At 45.2% G+C, this 22,161-nt stretch overlaps 1 protein-coding gene across 2 annotated transcripts in view; it reads right to left on the minus strand.

Annotated features, from left to right (window-relative positions):
- The window catches only part of SH3YL1 (SH3 and SYLF domain containing 1), a 134,865-nt gene that overhangs the window by 32,480 nt on the left and 80,224 nt on the right, over positions 1-22,161 (minus strand). For both annotated transcript variants that reach the window (XM_075341052.1, XM_075341053.1), the window contains exons 8-9: positions 18,255-18,309; positions 14,836-14,892 (exon numbers count right to left, since the gene is read on the minus strand). In XM_075341052.1, the coding sequence (XP_075197167.1) occupies positions 14,836-14,892; positions 18,255-18,309 (112 nt within the window). The remainder of the gene's footprint in view (positions 1-14,835; positions 14,893-18,254; positions 18,310-22,161) is intronic.

Raw genomic sequence — 22,161 nt, forward strand, 5'->3', positions numbered from 1 at the left:
GGTGATTTCACCACCGCTGCTCAATACGGGGATCCCGGGGACGCGGGGGCAGCGCTGTGCCTTGTGGTACTCACTCAGCCTGAGACGTTGACACAGTTTTTACGGTAAACCAAACGGCTGGTAAGACGGTCCCACGGACGGCTTCACTTGCTCTCCCAGTAGGTGACGGTGATGTCCCTCTTCCTAGCACCTTTGTGTACTTGTTGGTTGCGATGGGTCCCCACCGGTAACCCGCTCCCCGGCTTCAAGCTGGACCGGAGGAGCTCTACTCTTTGCCTGCAGGCGCTGGCCCTGAGAAACTGGTGCCTTGGCGGCGTCTCTCTTACACTGGCTGGGCTGTTGCCTTCAATCGGGACTTGGTTGTTGGGGGATCTACGTCCCCTTCACTGACGGATTTGGCAAATTCTGGCGACTCCTAGCCTTGCCGGGGTCCGAGAGGCCCCTGCCCTGGTGCTGACTGTCCTTCGGAACACTGCTCCAGACCGCCGGGCACACAGCCTCCGGGGTCCTTCCAGGAACTTCCAAACGGTCCCCCTCCAGACAGTCACCGCCGCTGCTGACCTTGCTGACCTGTCCTGCACACAGCTGGACTACTTCAGGCTTTCTCTGTCACCACTCTTGCTTTCCTCCTTTACTACTTTTCTTCCTTCACTTTCACTTAGCTGTTTACTCCTTTCTAGCCCTCAGCTAGACTTCAACTCCTCTCCTTGTTTACTCCTTTCCGTCCCTAGCTTATCTGCCTGGTTTCTCCCGCCTCCAGAGCTGTGATCTCCTCGGTGGGCGGAGCCCACCGCCCGGCCCACCCCCTGGTGTGAATCATCAGCCTCTGGAGGAAGGCAACAAGGATTTTTGGTGAGCTTTGGTGTTCCTAACTGGGATGTAGGGTGTGATGGTGCGTGACCTGTGACCCCTGGCTTGCCCAGGGCGTCACAGATATATGCCTGGCTTAATGTTTGGGCTGTATATTGTTTAGGATGGGTTTCTGTCGTAAATATGACTTTATGTACAAAAATTAAAAAATCTCAACGTCTGCCTTCCTAATGTTGAAAGAAACTTCATAATGGAGATTCTTTATAGCAGTGGTCCTCAACCTCTCTCATTCAGCTCAGAAAGGGTTGCAAGCCACATCCATCACACCCCTTTAGTAGGGACACGGAGAGCACCCTTTACCAGTATAACGACAGTCAACGCTTTTCCACTGAGGCAGTATACAAATATCAAGGGGTTCCCAGAATACCCCTATTCAGTATACTGCATCAAGCCCTCCCACCACACTGTCACATCCAGCTTTAAGCACCTCCACTGACTAGTAGGGGCACTTTGCACACTACGACATCGCAAGCCGATGCTTGCGATGCCGAGCGCGATAGTCCCCGCCCCCGTCGCACATACGATATTGTGTTATAGCTGCCGTAGCGAACATTATCGCTACGGCAGCTTAACACGCACTTAACTGCCCTGTGATGTCGCTCTGGCCGGCGACCCGCCTCCTTACTAAGGGGGTCGGTTGTGTGGCGTCACAGCGACGTCACACGGCAGGCGGCCAATAGAAGCAGGGGGGCGGAGATGAGCGGGACGTAAACATCCCGCCCACCTCCTTCCTTCCGCATAGCCGGCGTGAGCCGCAGGACGCAGGTAAGGTGATGTCCCTCGCTCCTGCGGCTTCACACACAGCGATGTGTGCGGCCGCAGGAATGAGGAACAACATCATAACATCGGTCCTTCCGAAATTATGGAAATGACCGACGCTACACCGATGATACGATTTCGACGCTTTTGCGCTCGTTAATCGTATCAAAAACGATTTACACACTCAGATAGCGACAGCGACGCCGGATGTGCGTCACTTTCGATTTGACCCCACCGACATCGCAGCTGCGATATCGTAGTATGCAAAGTACCTTGTAGTATCACCCTGTCTCCAGCTTACCATACTTAAATAATGTCTAAACCCCCAAAGCCAGTATACACACATCCAGATCTGCTCCTCTGTGTGGAGCTACTCATGTAATGTAACTAACTATCTGTAGATGCGCTCTTCATAGTTGTTTGCCAATTTGTTGCATTATTCCAGGTCTAGCATATAACCATGAACCGCACATCACAGGCCCGTGAGCAGCTCATCCAGGGTCCACAAGCCATACTTCACACGCCTCACGAGCCACACAAGACGAGCCCCGCGAGCCACAGGTTGGCGACCCCCACTTTAAAGTCAGCAGTAGAGTCAACACAGCACTGTTGACACTTTTAGGTCAAAGATTGTCATCAAAACAGCAGATATTACACGTGTGTAGTTTACCAAGAAGCATTTTTTCCTCTATATTGCTCTCTAGAGCTCTATTAATATTGAAATGGTCAATATACAGTTGAAACCAGAAGTTTACATTTATTCTCTAAAAAGACACATCTGCATGTTTTTCTCATTATCTGACATGAAATCAGAATAAACCTTTCCAGTTTTAGGTCAATTAGAAACCAAAATTAATTATATTTGCCAAATGCCAGAAGAAACCAAAATTAATTATAATTTGCCAAATGCCAGAATAATGAGAGAGAATGTTTTAAGTTATTTTTATATTACTTTCTGCAAAGTCAAAGGATTACATACATTTCAATAGTATTTGGTACCATTGCTCTGACATTGTATGACTTGGGTGAAACGTTTTGGATCTCCTTCCACAAGCTTCTCACAATAGTTGGTAGGAATTTGAGTCCATTCCTCCCCTCACAGAACTGGTGTAACTGGGCTTGGGCCATGTTTGTAGGTAGTGTTGCTCGCACCTGCCTTTTCAGCTTTGCCCATAAATTTTCAATAGGATTGAGATTAGGGTTTTGTAATGGCCACTTCAAAATATTGACTTTGTTTCTTTTCTCAAGATGCTATCTATTTTGTGAAGTGCACCCATCCCTCCTGCAGCAAAACAATCCCACAACAGGATGCTGCCACCTCTGTGTTTCACAGATAGGATGCTGTTCTTAGGCTTCAAAGCTTCTCCCTTTTTCCTCCAAACGTAATGATGGTCATTGTCACGGGGTCCTTCTCCCATATCACACAAACAGAGCGAGAGATGGCGGTACAATCCAAAGAGCATTTATTCCAAGCAAGTCAAAACGGTCCATAAAATAATCCACAAAACAGAGAGTAATATTAGTCCAGTAACACAAATATAGTCCGGTAAGCGATAAATATCCAGGTCTCCCTGAGAAGCAACAGCTACCCTCAGAGGTTCAATCTTCTTCCTTCTCTATTCAAGTTCCCAACAGACTGACAGAATCTCCCAGGTAAGCAGAGAGTTTACAGTAGGTGGACTCTAGGCCACACCCAGGGACAGAAGCGCCTCAAGAGGCTATAAACTTGCACTATAGGGGGTTATTACTTAAAAACAATAGAACTGTACATAGAAGCAGTACAAATAAGACAGTGAACCAAGCTTAATATGGGAATCTGTACAGCAAGATACACCTCCCCCCATATCCCACCATCATAGTCATTATGGCCAGACAGTTCAATTTTAGTTTTGTCATACCTCAGAACAGGTCCCAAAAAATTAACGGCTTTGTTCCGTTGTGCATTTGCAAACATTAATCTGGCTTTTTGTATGTTTCTTTTGGCGTAATGGCTTCCTCCTGGCAGCATGGCCTTTTGGCCCATGCTGATACAATGCTCATTTCACTGTGGCTAATGACAATCTTACCAGCTACAGCTACCACCAGCATCTTCACAATGTCTTTTGCTTTTGGGTTTAAATGCACGTCTGACCAAAGCATGTTCATTTCTTGTACACAGAACCAGTTTCCTTCCTGGCTGGACATTCCCATCTTGTTTGTACTTGCGTATAATTGTTTGTACAGATAAATGAGGGACCTTCAGGTATCTGGAAATTGCACCCAAGGATGAACTAGACTTATGCAAGTCCACAATTCTCCGCTTGAGATCTTGGCCGATTTCCCTTGACTTTTCCATAATGCTACACAAAAAAGCAGTGTGTTTCAGGTGTGCATTAAAATACATACACAGATGTGTCTCTAATTAACTCAGATGTTGCCAGTAAACCCATCAGAAGCTTCCAAATACATGACATCATCATATGGGCTCTCCCATATGGTTTAAAGGCAAAGTGCTTAGTGTATGTAAACTTTGACTTTGCAGAAAGTAATAAAAATGCCTTAAAATATTTTCCCCCCTCTCATTATTCTGGCATTTGGCAAATATATGGTATATAATTTTGGTTCCCAATTGACCTAAAAACAGGAAAGGGTTTATTCCGATTTCATGTGAGATAATGAGAAAAACCTGCAGATGTGTCTTTTTAGATAGTGTATGTAAACTTGTGGTGTCAACCGAACTTCAAAACCCTTTACTTAATTCAAATAGAAAACAGGCCTTGTGCTAGGGAATTCAGGCTAATTTGGGGATTTACCTGGAGAAGGAGAAAATTTAGCCTTATTCCCCAATAGTACACTTTGCAGAATTAATGATATAAAGCTGCAAAAATAAACACCCCCACATACTCACTGTGATCATAAAATGTAGGAGTTAAGAAAACATAAAGGAAACCCAACATCCTGGATAGAAAGCAGCAGTGACCCATTGAGATATCGATAACGATCTAATAAAGGCTCCTTGGGAGCAGCACAATGTTCCCATCACATTATATATAGGCGGTTCTGCCTGCACCTGTGTTATTACAGGAGTAGCCTTACACTGTGCCGCTACTGTATACCGTGAGTGAGTATCCTGCTAGAGGACGGCTCACATTTATATTAAAAGAAAATCCAGTTTCTGGCTGGTAAAGTCCACTATATCGCAAACTGTCCTACATAGTCCTCGAATCGCCTCCAACAAGGCCCCCAATGTGGTTTCTACAAGACTATCCATCAGCTTGCTTTACCTGGTTTGTCCCGATTGCCTTCTACATATGCGGTAATTACATCTGTAAAACTGCGTTATGCAACTTATTAATACACTTCTGACAAGTGACCGTGCTCCCCAAAATGAGACAAGTCGTGTATGAAGGGGGTCGGCAAACCTCATATCGATAGCTAAACCAGCCCCCTTTTCTGTCTATAACTCACCTGTAGCTTATGGGGGGGGGGGGGGGGGCTTGCTTAGCAAATAACGGGAGAAGCAATCCTGCTCACGTCACGTGCAGACACAGGAAACCATGGCCTGTTTTGGAAAGACCAAAATCAAAACAGGAGCAAAGCCGGGGCTCTACACAGCATCTATAAGAGGTCAAGTGAGACCCTACACCAAAATGATTACTCAAAACACAGCCAAAGTGCACTGTTCACTTATCTCCTCCATCAACATAGCACAGAGCGTTGACGGGGGCAATAGAAAGTCTGAGAGTCCATACACCACGCACAGGTGCAGACTGCCTATTGAGCCCATACACACTTTGCTTGTATGAGTGGAGTACTTGAGCCTCCTGAAAAGTGCACATCAGAGTGATTTCTCAAGCGATCGGTGGGGACTTGAAGACCTGGACCCCCGACGTTCAGCAGTATATGTAAAATGGGTATAATTGTGAAAGGGAATCTGTCAGGCGGATTTTATGCTATATAATCCAAGAGCAGCATGATATAGTGGCTGAGAAACGGATTCCATTGATGTGTCACTTACTAGGCTGCGTGCAGTTACAATAAAAACTGTTATCAACAGGAGATCATCACTACAGGATTAGGTGTCTCCTGTCTCATAGTCAACTGTTCTGTATAATGCCACCCACTCCACTGATTAGCAGCTTTTTGTTACTGACGAGTGTACACAGAAGGCTGCTAATCAGTGGAGTGACTGGGGTTATACAGAGCTCAGCATTCAGAGCACTGCTGGATCTTCAGCAGATTTTATTGCAACTGCTGCATTTAGTAATCAGGGTTTCCAGCCATACAGCATGCTGCTCTCAGAAGAAATAGCAATAACATGGTGACAGATTCCTTTTTAAAGGGAACCTGTCAGGTCCCATATGCGTTCTGACCTACAAGCAGGGTCATGTATGGCCTAGAACAGGGTTCCCCAACTCCAGTCCTCGAGGGCCGCCAACAGTGCATGTTTTCAGGATTTCCTTAGCATTGCATGGGTGTTGGAATCATCAACTGTGCAGGTGATTATGTGCAATACTAAGGAAATCCTGAAAACATGCACTGTTGGCGGCCCTTGAGGACTGGAATTGGGGACCCATGGCCTAGAAGCCCCTTCTTACCAATCCCTGTGTTGTAATATTGTGTAATATGAATGTATAAAGATTTATAACTTACGTGTTCCCTATGTAAATGATCAGAGGGTCTAGTCCCCTGGGCGTTGCTTCGCCCTGTCGGCGTTTGCATGCTTTCCGTGGTATCACGCCTCTGTGGACGTGATACCATGGATTTACATGAGCGACGTCACCGTCAGCTCCTGGAGATCCTGCGCATGCGCACTTGCCATTCGCGCAGCCTTCTTATCTGGATGTTTGCTTGTCTGTGTCACAAGTGCACTGCACATGATCAGAAGACTGCTGCAGTTCTGACCATATTCAGAAAGCGTCTAAAGCCAGCAAGTAAACAACCGGATATGAAGGGTGCGCGAATGGTAAGTGCACACGGGCGGGATCTCCAGGAGGTTACTGTGATGTCACTCCTGTAAATCCATGGTATCACACCCACAGGGGCGTGATACCACGGAAAGCATGCAAACGCCCTCGGGGCGAAGCGATGCCCAGGGGATACCCTCTGCTGATTTACATAGGGAACACGCAATTTATAAAACGTTTTTTATAAAGTCATATTACACAATATTACAACACGGGGATGGGTAAGAAGGGGTTACTAGGCCACACATCACCCCGCTTGTAAGTCAGAACGCATATGGGACCTGACAGGTTCCCTTTAAAGGGGTTTTACCACTAACAAATTTAAAGGGAAACGGTCAGGTCTAATATACACCCAGAACCACAAGCAGTTGTGTGTGTATATTGCTAATCTCTGCCTCACTGTCCCTGTATACACTAGCATAGATAAAGATCTTTAGAAAAAGTAATTCTAAAGATCTTTTATCTTTATGATATCATAATGAGCACTGGGAATAGTCACAAGGGTGTTAGTTTCTGCGCTCATTCTGCCCTCTTAGCATGTTAGTACGCCCCTGTGGGAGTACTAACATGCTATTCAATGCCCTTTGCACAGTGTAGTCATCGGCAGTAACGCGCGTTCCTGTGTCCATTGCACTGCCTCAGGACGCTGGGCTTATGGTCAGTAGGCAAGATAAGAAGTCTCCGAACTTTCAGTCATGCACACTAGACCTCTCTGAAGCAGGGACGCGTAAACCCGGCTTCAAGGTGTGCATGACTGGAAGTGCGATTACTTCTGATCATGCACACCGAGACGAAAACCAGTGTCAGCTATGGTGACAGCGGAGAGGTGAGCGAGCGTGACCATCCTCTGACGCTGCGCATTCATTAGCATGTTAGTAGGCCCACAGGGGCGTGCTTATGTGCTAATGGGGTTGACTAGCCAAGGGAACAAACGCCCTTGCAACTAATTTCTGGCCTCATTAGCATATCATAAAGGTTCTTTAGAAATACTTTTTCTAAAGATCTCTTTATCTATGCTACTATAGGCTGGCACTGCTACGCAGGGATTAGCAATATGCATCCAGAATCACTCTTTGTTCTGGGTGCATACAGGACCTGACAGCTTCACTTTAATTTAAATCAATAGATCTTGGAATAATAATTTCCATAACTGAATGTTTTAAAGAAAAAAAATGTTCCTGTGCTGAGATAATCTTTATATAGGTGTCCCTGCTATGTATTGTGTAATGGTTGTGTCTGACCGTACAGGGACATGGTCTGATCATACCACAGCTTCTGGGCAGGGAGAAAACAAAAGAAAGTATACAGATAGCACAGCACAGGAATACAGCAAATCCTTTTTGTGAGGTAAAACATTTTCCTGTTTTTTTTTTTTGTTTTTTTTTTAAATGCTACCGCAAAGAATTATTTGATATTCTGTGCTGTAATGTCGTTTCCTCCTTCCCCTGCCCAGGAGCTGTGGTATGACGAGACCATGTCCCTGTACGGTCAGACACAACCATTACACAGTACATAGCAGGGACACCTATATAAAGATTATCTCAGCACAGGAACATTTTTTATAAAAACACATCCAAATGTGGAAATTATTATTATTCCAAGATCTATTGATTCAAATTAACTTTGTGGGAAAACCCCCTTAAAGAGACCAACAATAGGTAAACTTAAAGGAATTTCTCAGCTGAAAAAATATAGTTATAAAGTTGATTAAATTAATGGGACAATTCAGCAATCTGGCAATAAAAAACATGGAAATTATCAGGCAGAAGATCTGTCACATTCACGTGATTGCTCTTGAAAGGACTGAATGCAACAAGTTTCGTCAGCGTCAAAGTATGGAAAATAGTGAATTTACCTAAATTTAACTATACTTAGGAATTATATTATTACAGTTATTTTGGTATTATATGGCAGCATTGGTTTTTTTTAGAATTGTGGGGGGTGAGGAGAGGACTGTTATTTAAGTACCTTTGACAGAAAAAACTCCAGAATGTATGAGAGGTTTATTGTGTAGGGCATTTTGGACAGGTTTTTCCTAGGACAGTCACTTTTCTGCTGCGGAGGAGGGCTGCGTCATCCCTCTGCTGTCATTAGGACCCATGGGACGTAGTGGGTGATGCAGATCATTTCGGAAGATGTTAATGCTTGGGTGCAGCCTGCCCTTTGATAACGTTACTATGAAATTAGATCAAGTAAAGTGCCTACAACTAAATGAACACACAAAATGGAAGAAACAATAATAAAAGATATATGCACCACATCGAAAGGTTCTGCCGTGGAAATTTTAGCCGGCAGCGAAACCATTAAGAATACAGGTGTTTTAATGGCAATTTACATATGGAGGGAACGGAGATACTAAAAGAAAGCAAATCAAAATGATGGCTAATTAGACTTAAATAATTCCCTCTGTATTATTGTATCTTCTGAGTCACGGCTGTAAAAAGAGGGGACGATTACACAGACCTAAAATAGCACGATGATGAGAAGGTACAGAACAATTAGTCACATGCAAGGCAGAATACATTTGGATTCTGTGGCGCTTACCATTCCACAAACCAAAAAGTCACTTATAAAAGCCATAAAAACACAATTCCGTAATATTGGATCATGACTATAGCGTTCGACAATTGAAACGCTTCTACACTATCTGGACAAAAGTCTCGTTTTCAGGTTTTGTGCTCAGCCCCCCGATGTATGCGACCTCTCACTGTGTAGTTTGCCCTTACGGACGTGTGACAGAATGGCTGGTGGTAGAGACCTCACTGATACCAGTGCAGTCGTGTAGTAGGCGCTTCCGGTGCAACAAGTCTGTATGTTTTAGCCTCCTAAATATTCCTCATAACCTGTGAGTGATATTATTGAAAAGTGGAAGCATTTAGGAACCAGAGCAACTCTGGCACAAAGTGGAGACCACATAAAATTACAGTAGAGGGCATAAAAGTCGCCAATGCTTTGCCAACACCATCACCACAGAGGCCAGACCTCTGTTATTAACATCAGCACAAACACTGCGCCCGCCGAGAACTTCATTGCATGATTTTCCATGGCTGAGCAATTGCATTCAAACCTTATATTACCAAGCACATGTTACGATGACCATGGGATAGCGGGGAACCGGGGCTCCAAAGCTATCCCTCAAGCTAAGGGACCCTATGCTATTCCTAACCTCAGGGATACTCCTGTGGAGAGGGCTGTGTCTCCTTCCTGGCCCTGCTGCTGACTAGTCTGGAGTTGATTCCCCCTCCCCCAGGGAAGGATGGAGCAGGAGTGTGATGAAACCCACAGATAAACACAGAAAAGGGAAAAAACTAAAAACTCTGTCACTCAGCACACACACAATAGGTAAAGACAATAAGAGATTTAAGAGGAAAAACAAGAGCAGGAAGGAACCTAGAAAACAACATGAGTAAACCACAACCGTCACCAAGCAACGAGAACAACTTTCACCAGCAAGTCTGGGACACCACACCTCACAGACTATCAGATTAAACTGGAGCTGGCATGGATGTCAGGTTTCCACCAGCATAAATAGGAGGGGAGCAAATGTAATAGGCCTCCCAACAACAAGTGACCAAAGGAGCAATCAGATCAGCGGAAGATGCATTATTGCTAGTTTGCCTATGAATCAGCAAACAGAAGGTCAACGCCAGAGTCTGCTAGTGTTGATCCCAGACACCAGAGAAACCATAGGGCAGAGTGTCAGACTCTGTCATGGTGGCATTGGTTGCTGTTTAGATTGCAGTCGGCGAAGTTTATGCAAAACTTTGTGTGACCGCACAATGACATTTGCCGAATAGCGTGGTCTACAGTATATCACAAAAGTCAGTACACCCCTCACATTTTTGTAAATATTTTAATGTATATTTTCATGTGACAAGACTGAAAATAGGACAGTAACTACTTTACATTATATCAGTGTACAGCTTGTGTAAGTGTAAATTTCGTGTGTCTTCATGCGACAACATATAGGATATGAAACTTTGGTAGAAGGTCAACTAGTCAGTGTGCAGCTTGTTATAACAGTGTAAATTTGGTGCCCTCTAAATAACTGAACACACACACACTCTAATGTCTACACTACTGGCAACAAAAGTGAGTACATCCCTATATGAAAATGGCCAAATTGTGCCCAATTAGCTATTTTCCCACCCAAACACCCCTAAAATGACCAATGCCTTGCTAAAGAAACTGAGTAAGGGTGCATGCCCACGATCAGGAATAGCAGTGTTTTGGACACAGCATGTTTTCCCTATGTCCAAAACGTTGCTTTGTACAGTAGAAGCACAGTGGATGGGAATTATAGAAATCCCATGGCCACTATGCTTGTTTCTTCCGCAGCGTAAACGGACATGCGGTGTGGCTTTTGGAGCCACAGAGTGTTAATTTATGCTTTTGGAGACGCAAGAGTCCTTAATGGGAGAACACCTCAAATATCTGCTGCGCCCAGAATCCTGATTGTGGGCACGGATGCTGCATTCTCCCGTGGAGAACACTTGTATCTCCGCAAGAGAAGACACGCTGCATCTAGAACACAGCGTGCCTAGATCATGGGAACGTACCCTAAAGGTGATGGACTGGCCAAGCATGTCTCCAGACCTAAACCCTATGAAGCATCTATGGGACATCCTCAAAAGAAAGGTGGAGGAGCGCAAGGTCTCTAACATTCACCGGCTCTGTGATGTTGTCATGGAGGAGTGGAAGAGGATTCCAGTGGCTCCTGTGAAGCTCTAGTGACCTCCAAGCCCAAGAGAGCTAAGGCAGTGCTTGAAAATAATGATGGCCTCACAGAATATTGACACATTTTTCAGAATTTGGCCATTTTCACTTACTTGCTGTTGTTTTGGGGGTGGGGGGGGGGGACAACTTCATTTTTTTGCCAGAGGTTTAGACATTAATGACTGTTATTTAGTGGGCACACCAAATGTAAACTGTTATACAAGCTGTACACTGACTACTTTACACTGTATTAAAGTGTTGTCCTATGAAAAGATAAATTATGTACAAAAATGTGAGGGGTGTACTCACTTTTGTGACATACTGTAAATACACTAAAAGCAGTGAAAAAGAGTTCTGTGCCGGGATATATCACATTTCTCTGTCTGACAACTGATTGTCAGACATTAAGAGAATATTACCTGCCTAACGTCATTGGGTTAGCTGCAGAGTTTGGTGGAGGGGGGATAATACTATGGGGTCTGTTTCAGAAGACGGCCTCAGCTCCTTAGTTTTAGCAAAGATAAATATTAATCTTTCAGCATAACAAGACACTGTGGTCAACACTAGCATCCATGTTTGAAGGAACAGTTTAGGTACGCCCATATACTGATCCCTATGACTGTGCCAAGTGCACAAAGCAAGGTCCATAAAGGTATGGTTGTGGAGATAGTCATATTCTTCATGTTCTTACACACCAAACTGATTCAGAATCCTGACCTCAACCAACACCTTTGGTCTGAACTAGAATAGAGGTTGTGAGTCCGGTCTTCTCCTCAAACATCATTTGACCTCACAAACGCTCTTCTGGATGAATGAGCAAAACCTCCCTCACACACACCTTCAAAATCTTGTAGAAAGCCTCCCCAGAAGAATGGAAGCTGTTGTAGCTGTATATTAATGAATAGGAATGTAGAATTGGAGGTCATAAAAGCTCCTGTAGATGTAATGTATAGATGTCCCAATACTTTGTCCATTAAGTACATCTAGCCCACCCCAAACCCCCGGAACTTTATTCCTTCATTCACAACAATCCACTGTCCTCATTCATTCATAAATGGAAATGAGTGAAAACATGTTATGTATGGGATAATCCACAAAAAGGATTCCCTCCTAAGTACTAGGCTAAAAATACTTTGGGCACATTTTCTGCTTTGCCTATGTAGGTGGTGATGTAACAGGAAAAGCCAGAAGGGGACCACCAGGGGGGATTAACATATTGACTTGATTTATAAATACAGCTGCTGAGATATAGAAAAGGCTGGTAAATCCTTTAGCTCCAGATTACGGGCATAATAAGTGATTTACGGGGAAGCCTTTTAGATGTCCATTCAGTGTGTGGTTATATAAAGCATGCTTCTATTATCTCCTATCTAGGACTGCCTACCCCTCAGCGATGTACCCGCGTGCCAGTCAAAGTGCCACTCACGGCCTAAATTTTAAAGTAGTTGTTGAGGCTCAACTAAAATTTCTGCAGCCACTGACTGCGCCCTGCTGAATTGTTAGTGTGCGCGAAGTGCACACTGTCATGACTTCCCTTTTTTTTCTCCTGTGCAGGAATGGGTCGAACTGCCCAGACTTCAGGCACTCGAGGGATCCTACTTCTTTGCGCTCACAGCCAGGTTACTGGGCATCCAACCGGCCAGCTTTGCTTAGCACGCTCACAGCATACACAAAAGCCCATGAGTACCAGCGGCTTCCGAAGCATGGAACGTACACCCTTCCTCAGTACACATGGCAGGAAGCTGCTGTCACGGGGCGCCATGATGTCGGGACAGTTCAGGCCATCAATCCAACCGCAGTAGATATGACTACTGAACATAGCAATGTGACTACAGATATCCACAGCCACCAATAAGCCAGGGATTTACATAGGCGGTGAGTACAAATTAAGGGTGTAAAAAAAAAACAACAACATACTGTAGAAGTTAAAAAAAACAAACAAAAAAAAAAAAACAACAACACACAGTCACACATTAGGGATGAACATTACATGACGTATATGGTATTTGGGGCATCTTAGAAGCACAAAATGGAGTGACAGGTTCCCATTAAAGTTCTGACTGAACTGGAGTATACATCCTTTAATAGAATGCCGCTGTGGTAATAACACCATTCATGGAATATTTTGAAGGAAAGTACCATCACGATCACCGGTTCGTGGTATTACTGAAAAGTGGCAGCATAGGCATGAAGAAATGGAGACCAGGTAAAAGGTACACTGCCTCTAAAACCTCCCGCCATATATATTATATTATACATACATACATACATACATACATACATACATACATACATACATACATACATACATGTATATATTTTCCCAATAGAAAAAAAATGGAGCCCGGAAATCAAGATGGGGGTGGTAACAGTCCTCCCTTTTTAACTGTATTGGCGTACAGTTGAAAGCATTGATGAAATAGGGAGTGCTCCACTCCCTCCGCCATCATTCTGCTGCTGTGTCGACACGCTTGACTAGGGAGTAAACCCGAGGTTCTGTGTTGGTACCAAACAGAGTTTACAAGGAAAAAAAAAAGATCACGTCCACCCTCTAGAAGTGATCTGTTTATGGCCGGATGCATGTGGGAAGAGACCTGGACTACCCAATCAGTGACTTCCATTGGGCTTCAGGTCAAGTCTGGGTCCCGAACCAACCTTAATCCTCTAAAAGTGTACTCAATGGTTAGCTAATGGGGTGTTCAATATAATGCATGGAGGACTGTGTGGGTGTATACTATTTGGTATTTGGAGTACAATAATGGATGTGTTATACTACTTAAGAAGGACTATGGGAGTGCATTTTAGTTCATGGAGGTCTATGTGGGGCCCATTATACTATATGGATGATGATGATGGAGTGTGCATTGTGCTATATGGAAGGCAATGTGAGGCCCATTGGAAGACTAAGTGGGGGCCATGATAATATTTGTAGGGCTATGTGGGAGCCTTTCTAATTTATGGAGGTCTATTTGAGGGCTGTGTTGGGGGCCATTATACAGTGTGAAGTGGTGTAGGGACCAGTACACTGTATGTAGGCCCATTACACTGAATGTAAGGCTGTGTTGGAGGGGGGGGGGGGTGTCACCATATTTTTGCCAGGGTAGTTGCAAGTGGGTACAGTACGGTCACCAAACTGTACGTGGAGGAATCCAATATGGGGGTATCATACAGTGTGGGGGTTTTTGTTGGCATCCTACTTTATGGCTGCAATGAAAGGGGAATCTAGGGGCTTCAGTAGGAGGAAAATACTTTGAAGGGCTGTACAGTTGTGAGAAATGTATTTATGTGATTTTGGGGGGGGGGGGGGGGGCAATCAGAATTTTTGCTATAGGGCCCCATGATTTCTATGTATGCCCCTGGTCCTCACCCCCAGTATTCCCCCATTGACGCCGCAGTCATGCCCAGTTATACCCAGCAGTTCCTCGGCTGTCTTTGCTTGGCATCACTGCTTGATAAATTTAGGCCCAGAGGAAAACCAGGGGTTAAAAGGAGGGGAGTACTTTTTGTAACCCCTTTAAGAAGAATTCAGGTCGCTTATACTCACGCTCATTCATATTATAGCTGGAGAGGTCAGGGTAACTTCTCTGAGTGGGTCTTGAAGCTGAAAAAGAAAAAGAGAAAGTTACATTACAGAGTCATATCTTTTAAGATACGAAAGATGGAAAATGTCATTTCACACCTGTTGAGATCTGACATATTGATCGCTCAAAAAAAAAAAAAAAAAAGTAACTCAACTAGATACTTTACGAAAACAAATGTAACACAAGTACTATCACTGCTATTCAGTCTGTATACAGCAGCAGATCACACAGCCTCCCTATACAGTGTGTCCACCTATATCTTGTCCACCGCCATTAACTTGAGAACAGCGGCAGCTATAGGCATAGAAGTGGTGTCTAGGTATAGTAAAGTAGCCATGCGCTACACAATAAAACCACCTATAGCGCCACGTGGTGGAAAACAACGGAGTTAGCATTTTTATTTTGAAAATGGAACAAGATAGAGAAAAAAAATGGGAATTAAAGTTGTAGGGCATCATCAATTCAATACAAATCGACACCTTGCATACAGAAATTCTATGCTTAGAATGTGTAAAACTCACAAGGCTGCGGACGTGAAGAGATACGTCATGGAGACCTTCCTACAAGTCATTGGGTATGGTGGCTGTGTGGAGTGGCCTCCACGCTCACCTGACCTGACCCCATTGGACTTCTTTCTGTGAGGTCACATCAAACAGCAGGTGTATGCGACCCCTCCACCAACATTGCAGGACCTACGACGTATCACAGATGCTTGTGCAAACGTGTCACCTACCATATTGCACAATGTGCAGCAAGATACAGTATGTGGTCCAGAGTCCAGATGTGCATTGCAGCTGACGGGGGCCACTTTGAGCATCAAAGTTAAATGAGCGCCATATGCGTGACCAGCATTCAATGTTTTTTTTTTTGGGGGGAGGGGGGGGGGGGTCATGGGTTTCATATCATAGCATTTCTGTATACAAGGTGTCGATTCATATTGAATTGATGATGCCCTACAACTTTGTAAATTTACTTTTTTTCTCTAGCTCGTTCAGTTTTCGAGATAAAAATGCTAACCCTGTTGTTTTCCAGCAGGTGGCACTATAGGTGGTTTTATTGCGTAGCGCATGGCTACTTTACTATACATTGACACCACTTCTATGCCTATAGCTGCCGCCGTTCTCAAGTTAATGGTGGTGGACAGGATATGGGTGGACACATTGTATACGGTAAAACAAGAATGCAGCGGAGACATTACATGTTTCTCAACGCTGGCAGGAAACTAGCCAGGTCTTTCACTGGGAAGGAACAACCACGGGAAGGGCAGTCTCCAGTCAAAAAATCCGCCTATACCAAACCATGGTATCCAACCACAGACAGCTGTTTCGGGGTATTTGCCCCTCATCAGTGTGGAAAGACCTGGCTAGTTTTCTGCCAGCGTTGAGAAACATGTGATGGAGTCTCCGCGGCATTCTTGTTTTGCATATTTTCCCAGGGGGCCTTGTTCTAGTGTCACTGCGTTGAGAAAAACGTGATGTCTCCGCGGTGTTGGATGTTGATCTCCCCAAGGTCAACCATCCTTACCTATGTACACTGTATACGGTGGCTGCAGGAAATGTAGGGGTTTGAGAAAACGTACACCAAGAGTTACAATGGTATATACTGACCACTGAATCACATTTTAAAAAAAAAAAAAATTATAACTTGCAATATATGTTTTTTTGCAACATTCCTTTATGTAATTGGCAATGTTATGTAGGCGAATAGATTACATATACATATGTGTATATATATATATATATATATATATATATATATATATATATATATATATATATATATATATGAGACAGACTAAGAACAAACTCTGTTCGAAACGCGTCCTCACGTTTACTCCTATGAATTAATGATGGAAAATTTTTTAACTTGAACATGGAATAAAGAAAGAACCTATTTTTAACCTATTTTGGACCAGATTGCTGGATTTCTACTCTATTCATGCTGATGCTGAGGTCTGCCTACCTCTTTCTTTCCGTGCACGGTCTGGATTTGATCTCGGGTACAGGTGAGCGGGGTCACCCCCTTCCTCTGTTTTGGTACTTACGGAATATTCAATGTATTCTGTAAAAACAGTGTGCACAGAGCTTCTGCTGATAGATACAAGGCAAGGCCAAGAGGCCGATGAGCGCCATGCTGCAACAGCAATGTCTGTGCTCACACCTTCTGCTTCTGTAACAGGATGGAGCTGCTGTTGTGGATGAGAATGTAGCGGTTTTGATAAAATATTCTGAAGGTTGTGGTATTGTTCTGGCTGAGAGATTGGGGTTTAATTCTTGAGCATGGTTTTCTCATCATCAGCTGCTTTCTGTGAATCTTCACACTAAGAACCCGTAGTTCCCCACTTCCTGTAGCCAGTTATAGGTTCTATTTACCCTGGTTCACTCCTGTTACTGTGCTTCTGCTTAGAGAGTTACTGAGTTACTCCAGTTACTGACCCCAGCTAAGGTTGTGATTATTTTACGGACTCCTGACTTTTGTCTTATACTGATTCGGCCATCTGCTGGCCGGAGGCAGGTGTACATTTCTGTCGACAGCGCACAATGGCTGGATATCAGATCATATGCACCAGTTTGTACAGTTTAATGCATCAGATCAATGCATGACACGAGTGCACTGTCGGGACCAGATGGTGGCTCTCCTGACAAGAGTGTGTCAGGTGCATAGATATACATGAAGCTGACACGTCCAGGCTAGGTTAGGCTAGGTTCACATTTCCGTTGTTTTGCATAAGTCACATGCGTTGCTTAACGCTTGTGACTGATGCGTTGTACAACGGATGACAAGTATTGGAAGAGAAAGCGGATTCCGTTATAACTCAAGAGACAGAGAGAACGATCAGCTGATCGCTCTCATTAACCGGCCGCCGGCTTTTGAGAGCAAACAGATGATCTCCCGGCGGCCGGTTAATGAGAGTGATCAGCCGCTGAGAGAGAGCATGTGCAGCGAAATCAAAAGGATTACGCTGCTCAAAAAACGCTACATGCTGCATTCCTGCCGCCCGACGGTCAGTTGTTCCAGTTGACCGGAGGATCCAACGCAAGAGCCTCAGTCACAATCCGCCGCTCATAAAAGTATATGGGAACAACGGAATCCGACATACTGATTCCGCTGTTTACCAGAGCCGCGGGTTGTGACTGATACAAATTGACTGAAATGTGAACCTAGCCTTAGAAGAGCCGCCGGCTGTCCGGTCAGTCACTCAGTCCAGGCGATGCGATTCTTGCGCGAGACCATACAAGTGTGATTCGAGCCCAAGGATGAGTCTTGGAATGTTCCATGCAATCCAGCTCATCTAATTCACAGAAATCTTAAATATTTACGGGTAAAATATGGACACAATGAAAAGGTTAACCATTTGACACAAACAGAATCTGGGCCTTACCTTCTGTACCGTTTGCGGACTGATGAGAGCGCTGTCTATTCGACTTAATCTCTTTCTACAAAAATAAAAAAACACCGCAAATTACAGCTACATTTATATTTCTAGTACAACTTCTTTGCTTTGTATTTACATGACTTGTGTTTTTTGGTTATTTCCTGCTAAGTTGGTTCTAAATAAAGTTTATTAATAATATATAATACAAACTAAAACAAAAAGGTACCATAATTAGATAAAAGAAACATAAAAGTGCTCGCCAAATATATATTAAAAGATACAAGGTAAGAAAATAAGATATAGGAAGAAGCTGAAATCTGATTGTATGGTCAAGAGGCAATTTAGAAGATCTTCCAATGACAACCAGAACAAATGGCAAAACTACATAAAACGTTAAAAGGAATTTAATGACCACTTTAATGGCATATATTAGCTTGCTGATTTTTTTTGGCATGTATGGTCTTAATTGCTTAAAGGAAATCTGTCAGCAGGTTTTTGCTATGTAATCTGAAGCCAGAATGCGGCAAGGGTTAAAACATAGGATCGGGACAATACAGGCATCCCTGAATTCTGTTTATTTGCCACGTTTGTTTAAGCAGCAGGGCTTCTTTGCTTGAACTACAAGGTCATGTGTGACGCCCTGGCGCCGCCAGGTGGTCACAGAAGAACACAACACCCCACATAACACCTTCTCACACCGGATTCCATCAGCCACAAAATCCTAGCCACCCCCCCCAGGGTAAGAAGGACACACCAGTGGGCAGGACCAGGTGGATTGGGAGCGCCCACCAAGGGGTCTTGAGGATCCAGGGGCGGGAACCAGTGAGTTCAGTGAAGTGCTAGTTGAAGTTCAGTGCTGAGTAGAGGAGAGTTGAAGTCGGCAGCCTAGTGAAGGGTAGCGGCCCTGGTCTACTGGCTAGGTGGCAAGCAGTGGACCGTGGCCAAAGGCGACGAGAGTACGGTCGCGGGAAATCCAGAGTGGATCTGGGTAGGGTTGGAGCCCGCCGGTACCGGCCACGGAGATTTGGTCCAGAAAGTGCACAGGCGGGGTACCTGGACCCTAGTTAGAAGACAGTTGCAAGCCCCTTCTCTAATTCACCAGACCCGGAGCAATGTTCCAGACATTGCTTCAGAAGTGTTAGCCCAGATAGAGCGAAACGGCAGCCTACCGCGGGGGATAGGGTATCCGCAAACACCCACTGAAATCCCAAGGGTCAGTTTTCGCTGGCACGACTCCCAACCACAACAGAACCGGAAGCAGACTTCCTCGTTCTATATGGAGTTGTCCAGAATTAGGAAAGTACGAATGCCGGAGGAAGGTACATTGGTACACCAGCCAGGTGTGGGACAAGAGTACACAAGGACGCGGCAGCTGGCCACTGACACCTTGGTTTACCAACAGACTCGTGTGCAATTCTTCAGCAGGGAGTACACCAACATCCCCCGGTCCGGCCCAGCGCACCTCCGGCCTACATCGCTTCCCGTATCCTGGACACTGAGCCCCGGGGCATTCACCCCTACCCACGGAGGGGTTAACAAACAGCTGCCATTCCATTGCCCTCCCAACAGCAGCGGTGGTATTCCATATTACCACACACCGTGGGTGGCGTCACGAAGTATCTACAACAATCCCCGTACATATACGTCCCTTTTTATTTGAGTGTCTTCGCGACCCCCGGGTCCGAAAACCGATCATGCCACTGCGGATCCGAGCAGCCCGACTGCCGACGTGGGGGCGGCACACATGTGCACAGCAGTCCAGAACGCCATCTCCTCTGACACCTCACCGTCAATGTACAGTCTCTATACACAGAGCTGGTGTGGGCAGGGACAGCTCTCTGGATTCTGCTACATGGCTACAGCCAAAAATTCTGCTGTGTTAGAATGGCTGCACACAGTAATCTAAGCGATACATTGTCGGATTCAAGATCTTTTTGCCTACATTAAGCTGCCTTTAGTTGAGACAGCAAAAAAACAGCCGACATTAAATTTAAAGCATGTCTAGCCACTAAAGTGTGGCTGTCATTTCCAAATATGCTTGACCTTCAAATGCTCAGCCGAGTGCCGCTCTCCTTCAACATTAAAGAGTTGACTCAAAAGAAAAGTTGAGCACTTCAGAGCTACTCAGCAATCAGTTCTTAGCACTGGGATCACCACCAAGCAAAACTCCCTATTACCTCAAAAGATTTTGCAACTGACAGTTCCTTTTTAGATACAAATATATAGGTTTAGTAAATGTTAATGAGCGAGGATACCCCTTTCCACTGGAGGTCTAGGCTGGATAGTGTGACTACAGGAAAGACAGCCACACACATGCACTCGATATTTGTGAGAACAGATCACTATACTGTATAATGGGGTCTCCAAATCTCAAAGGGGAGTTTGTTTTTCAACAGCACAGCAAAGTTTATCGGCAGTCCCACAGGACACATTCAGCAACAAACACCACTAAGTGCTCCTCAACAGGGTATCTAGGGCACAAGTGGCAGTGCTCAGCACAAAGATAGATGTACAGCCATTAACCTAAAGAAGAATGTAGCGGCACTCATTCCTTGGCTTGAACCATGTGCTTTTAATTTTATTGTAAATTAACAATATATGGCCTGCACCAGGCAGATAGCACCTCCATCAGCCACCGTGGTTTCGCATGATCACATGCTTCCTCAAGGCCCCATCATGTGTGAAGGAATAAGTGGCGCTACTCTCAAATTTAGCTTTAGATCTTCTAAATCTTAGCAATATAGATGATGCTGTTGTAAAACAGGAAAGAGATTATTATTTTAGCATTTAGTATTTTAACCCTGCGCTTTACAGTTATTCGCCAAAAAAACCCGCTTACTTACTGTTTGAACTTGTGAGGTAATATACTGGTTGTTGACAGTTAGTTGGATATTTATCAGGTGGCCTATAGCAACCAATGACAGCTCTGCTATTTTGCTACAGGTCATTAATAGGAGCTATGATTGGTTGCAACAAAGGACATTCTTAAGGCCGCTTTACACGCTGCGACATCGCTCAAGCGAACTCGTTGGGGTCACGGAATTTGTGACGCACATCTGGTCGCTTTAGCGATGCCGTTGCATGTGATACCTTTGAGTGATTTTGCATCGTTGCAAAAACATGAAAAATCGCTCATCGGTGACATGGGGGTCCATTCTCTAATATCGTTGCTGCAGCAGTAACAAAGTTGTTCCTTGTTCCTGCGGCAGCACACATCGCTCCGTGTGACACTGCAGGAACGAGGAAGCTCTCCTTACCTGCCTCCCGCCCGCAATGAGGAAGGAAGGAGGTGGGCGGGATGTTTCGTCCCGCTCATCTCCACCCCTCCGCTTCTATTGGGCAGTGGATCAGTGAAACAGCTGTGACGTTGCTGTGACGCTGAACGAACCGCCGCCCCTTAGAAAGGAGGCGGTTCACCGGTCACAGCGACATCGCAGGGCAGGTAAGTAGTGTGACGGCTCTGGGCGATGTTGTGCGCCACGGGCAGCGATTTGCCCATGTCGCACAACCGATGGGGGCGGGTACCCACGCTAACGATATCGGTCAAGATATCGCAGCGGCTAAAGTGGCCTTTAGTATAAGAAGCTTGTGTGTGAGGTAGAGCAAGGGGTCGAGGGAAAGCGAGCAAGGGGGGTGGTGGTCGAGGGAGAGCGAGCGAGGGGGGTGTCGAGGAAGAGCGAGCGAGCAAAGGGTCGAGGGAGAGCGAGCGAGCAAGGGGTCGGGAGAGAGCGAGCAAGGCGTCGGGAGAGAGCGAGCAAGGCGTCGGGAGAGAGCGAGCAAGGCGTCGGGAGAGAGCGAGCAAGGCGTCGGGAGAGAGCGAGCAAGGCGTCGGGAGAGAGCGAGCAAGGCGTCGGGAGAGAGCGAGCAAGGCGTCGGGAGAGAGCGAGCAAGGCGTCGGGAGAGAGCGAGCAAG

The sequence above is a fragment of the Anomaloglossus baeobatrachus genome, chromosome 3 (assembly GCF_048569485.1).
Source record: "Anomaloglossus baeobatrachus isolate aAnoBae1 chromosome 3, aAnoBae1.hap1, whole genome shotgun sequence".
NCBI lineage: Eukaryota > Metazoa > Chordata > Amphibia > Anura > Aromobatidae > Anomaloglossus > Anomaloglossus baeobatrachus.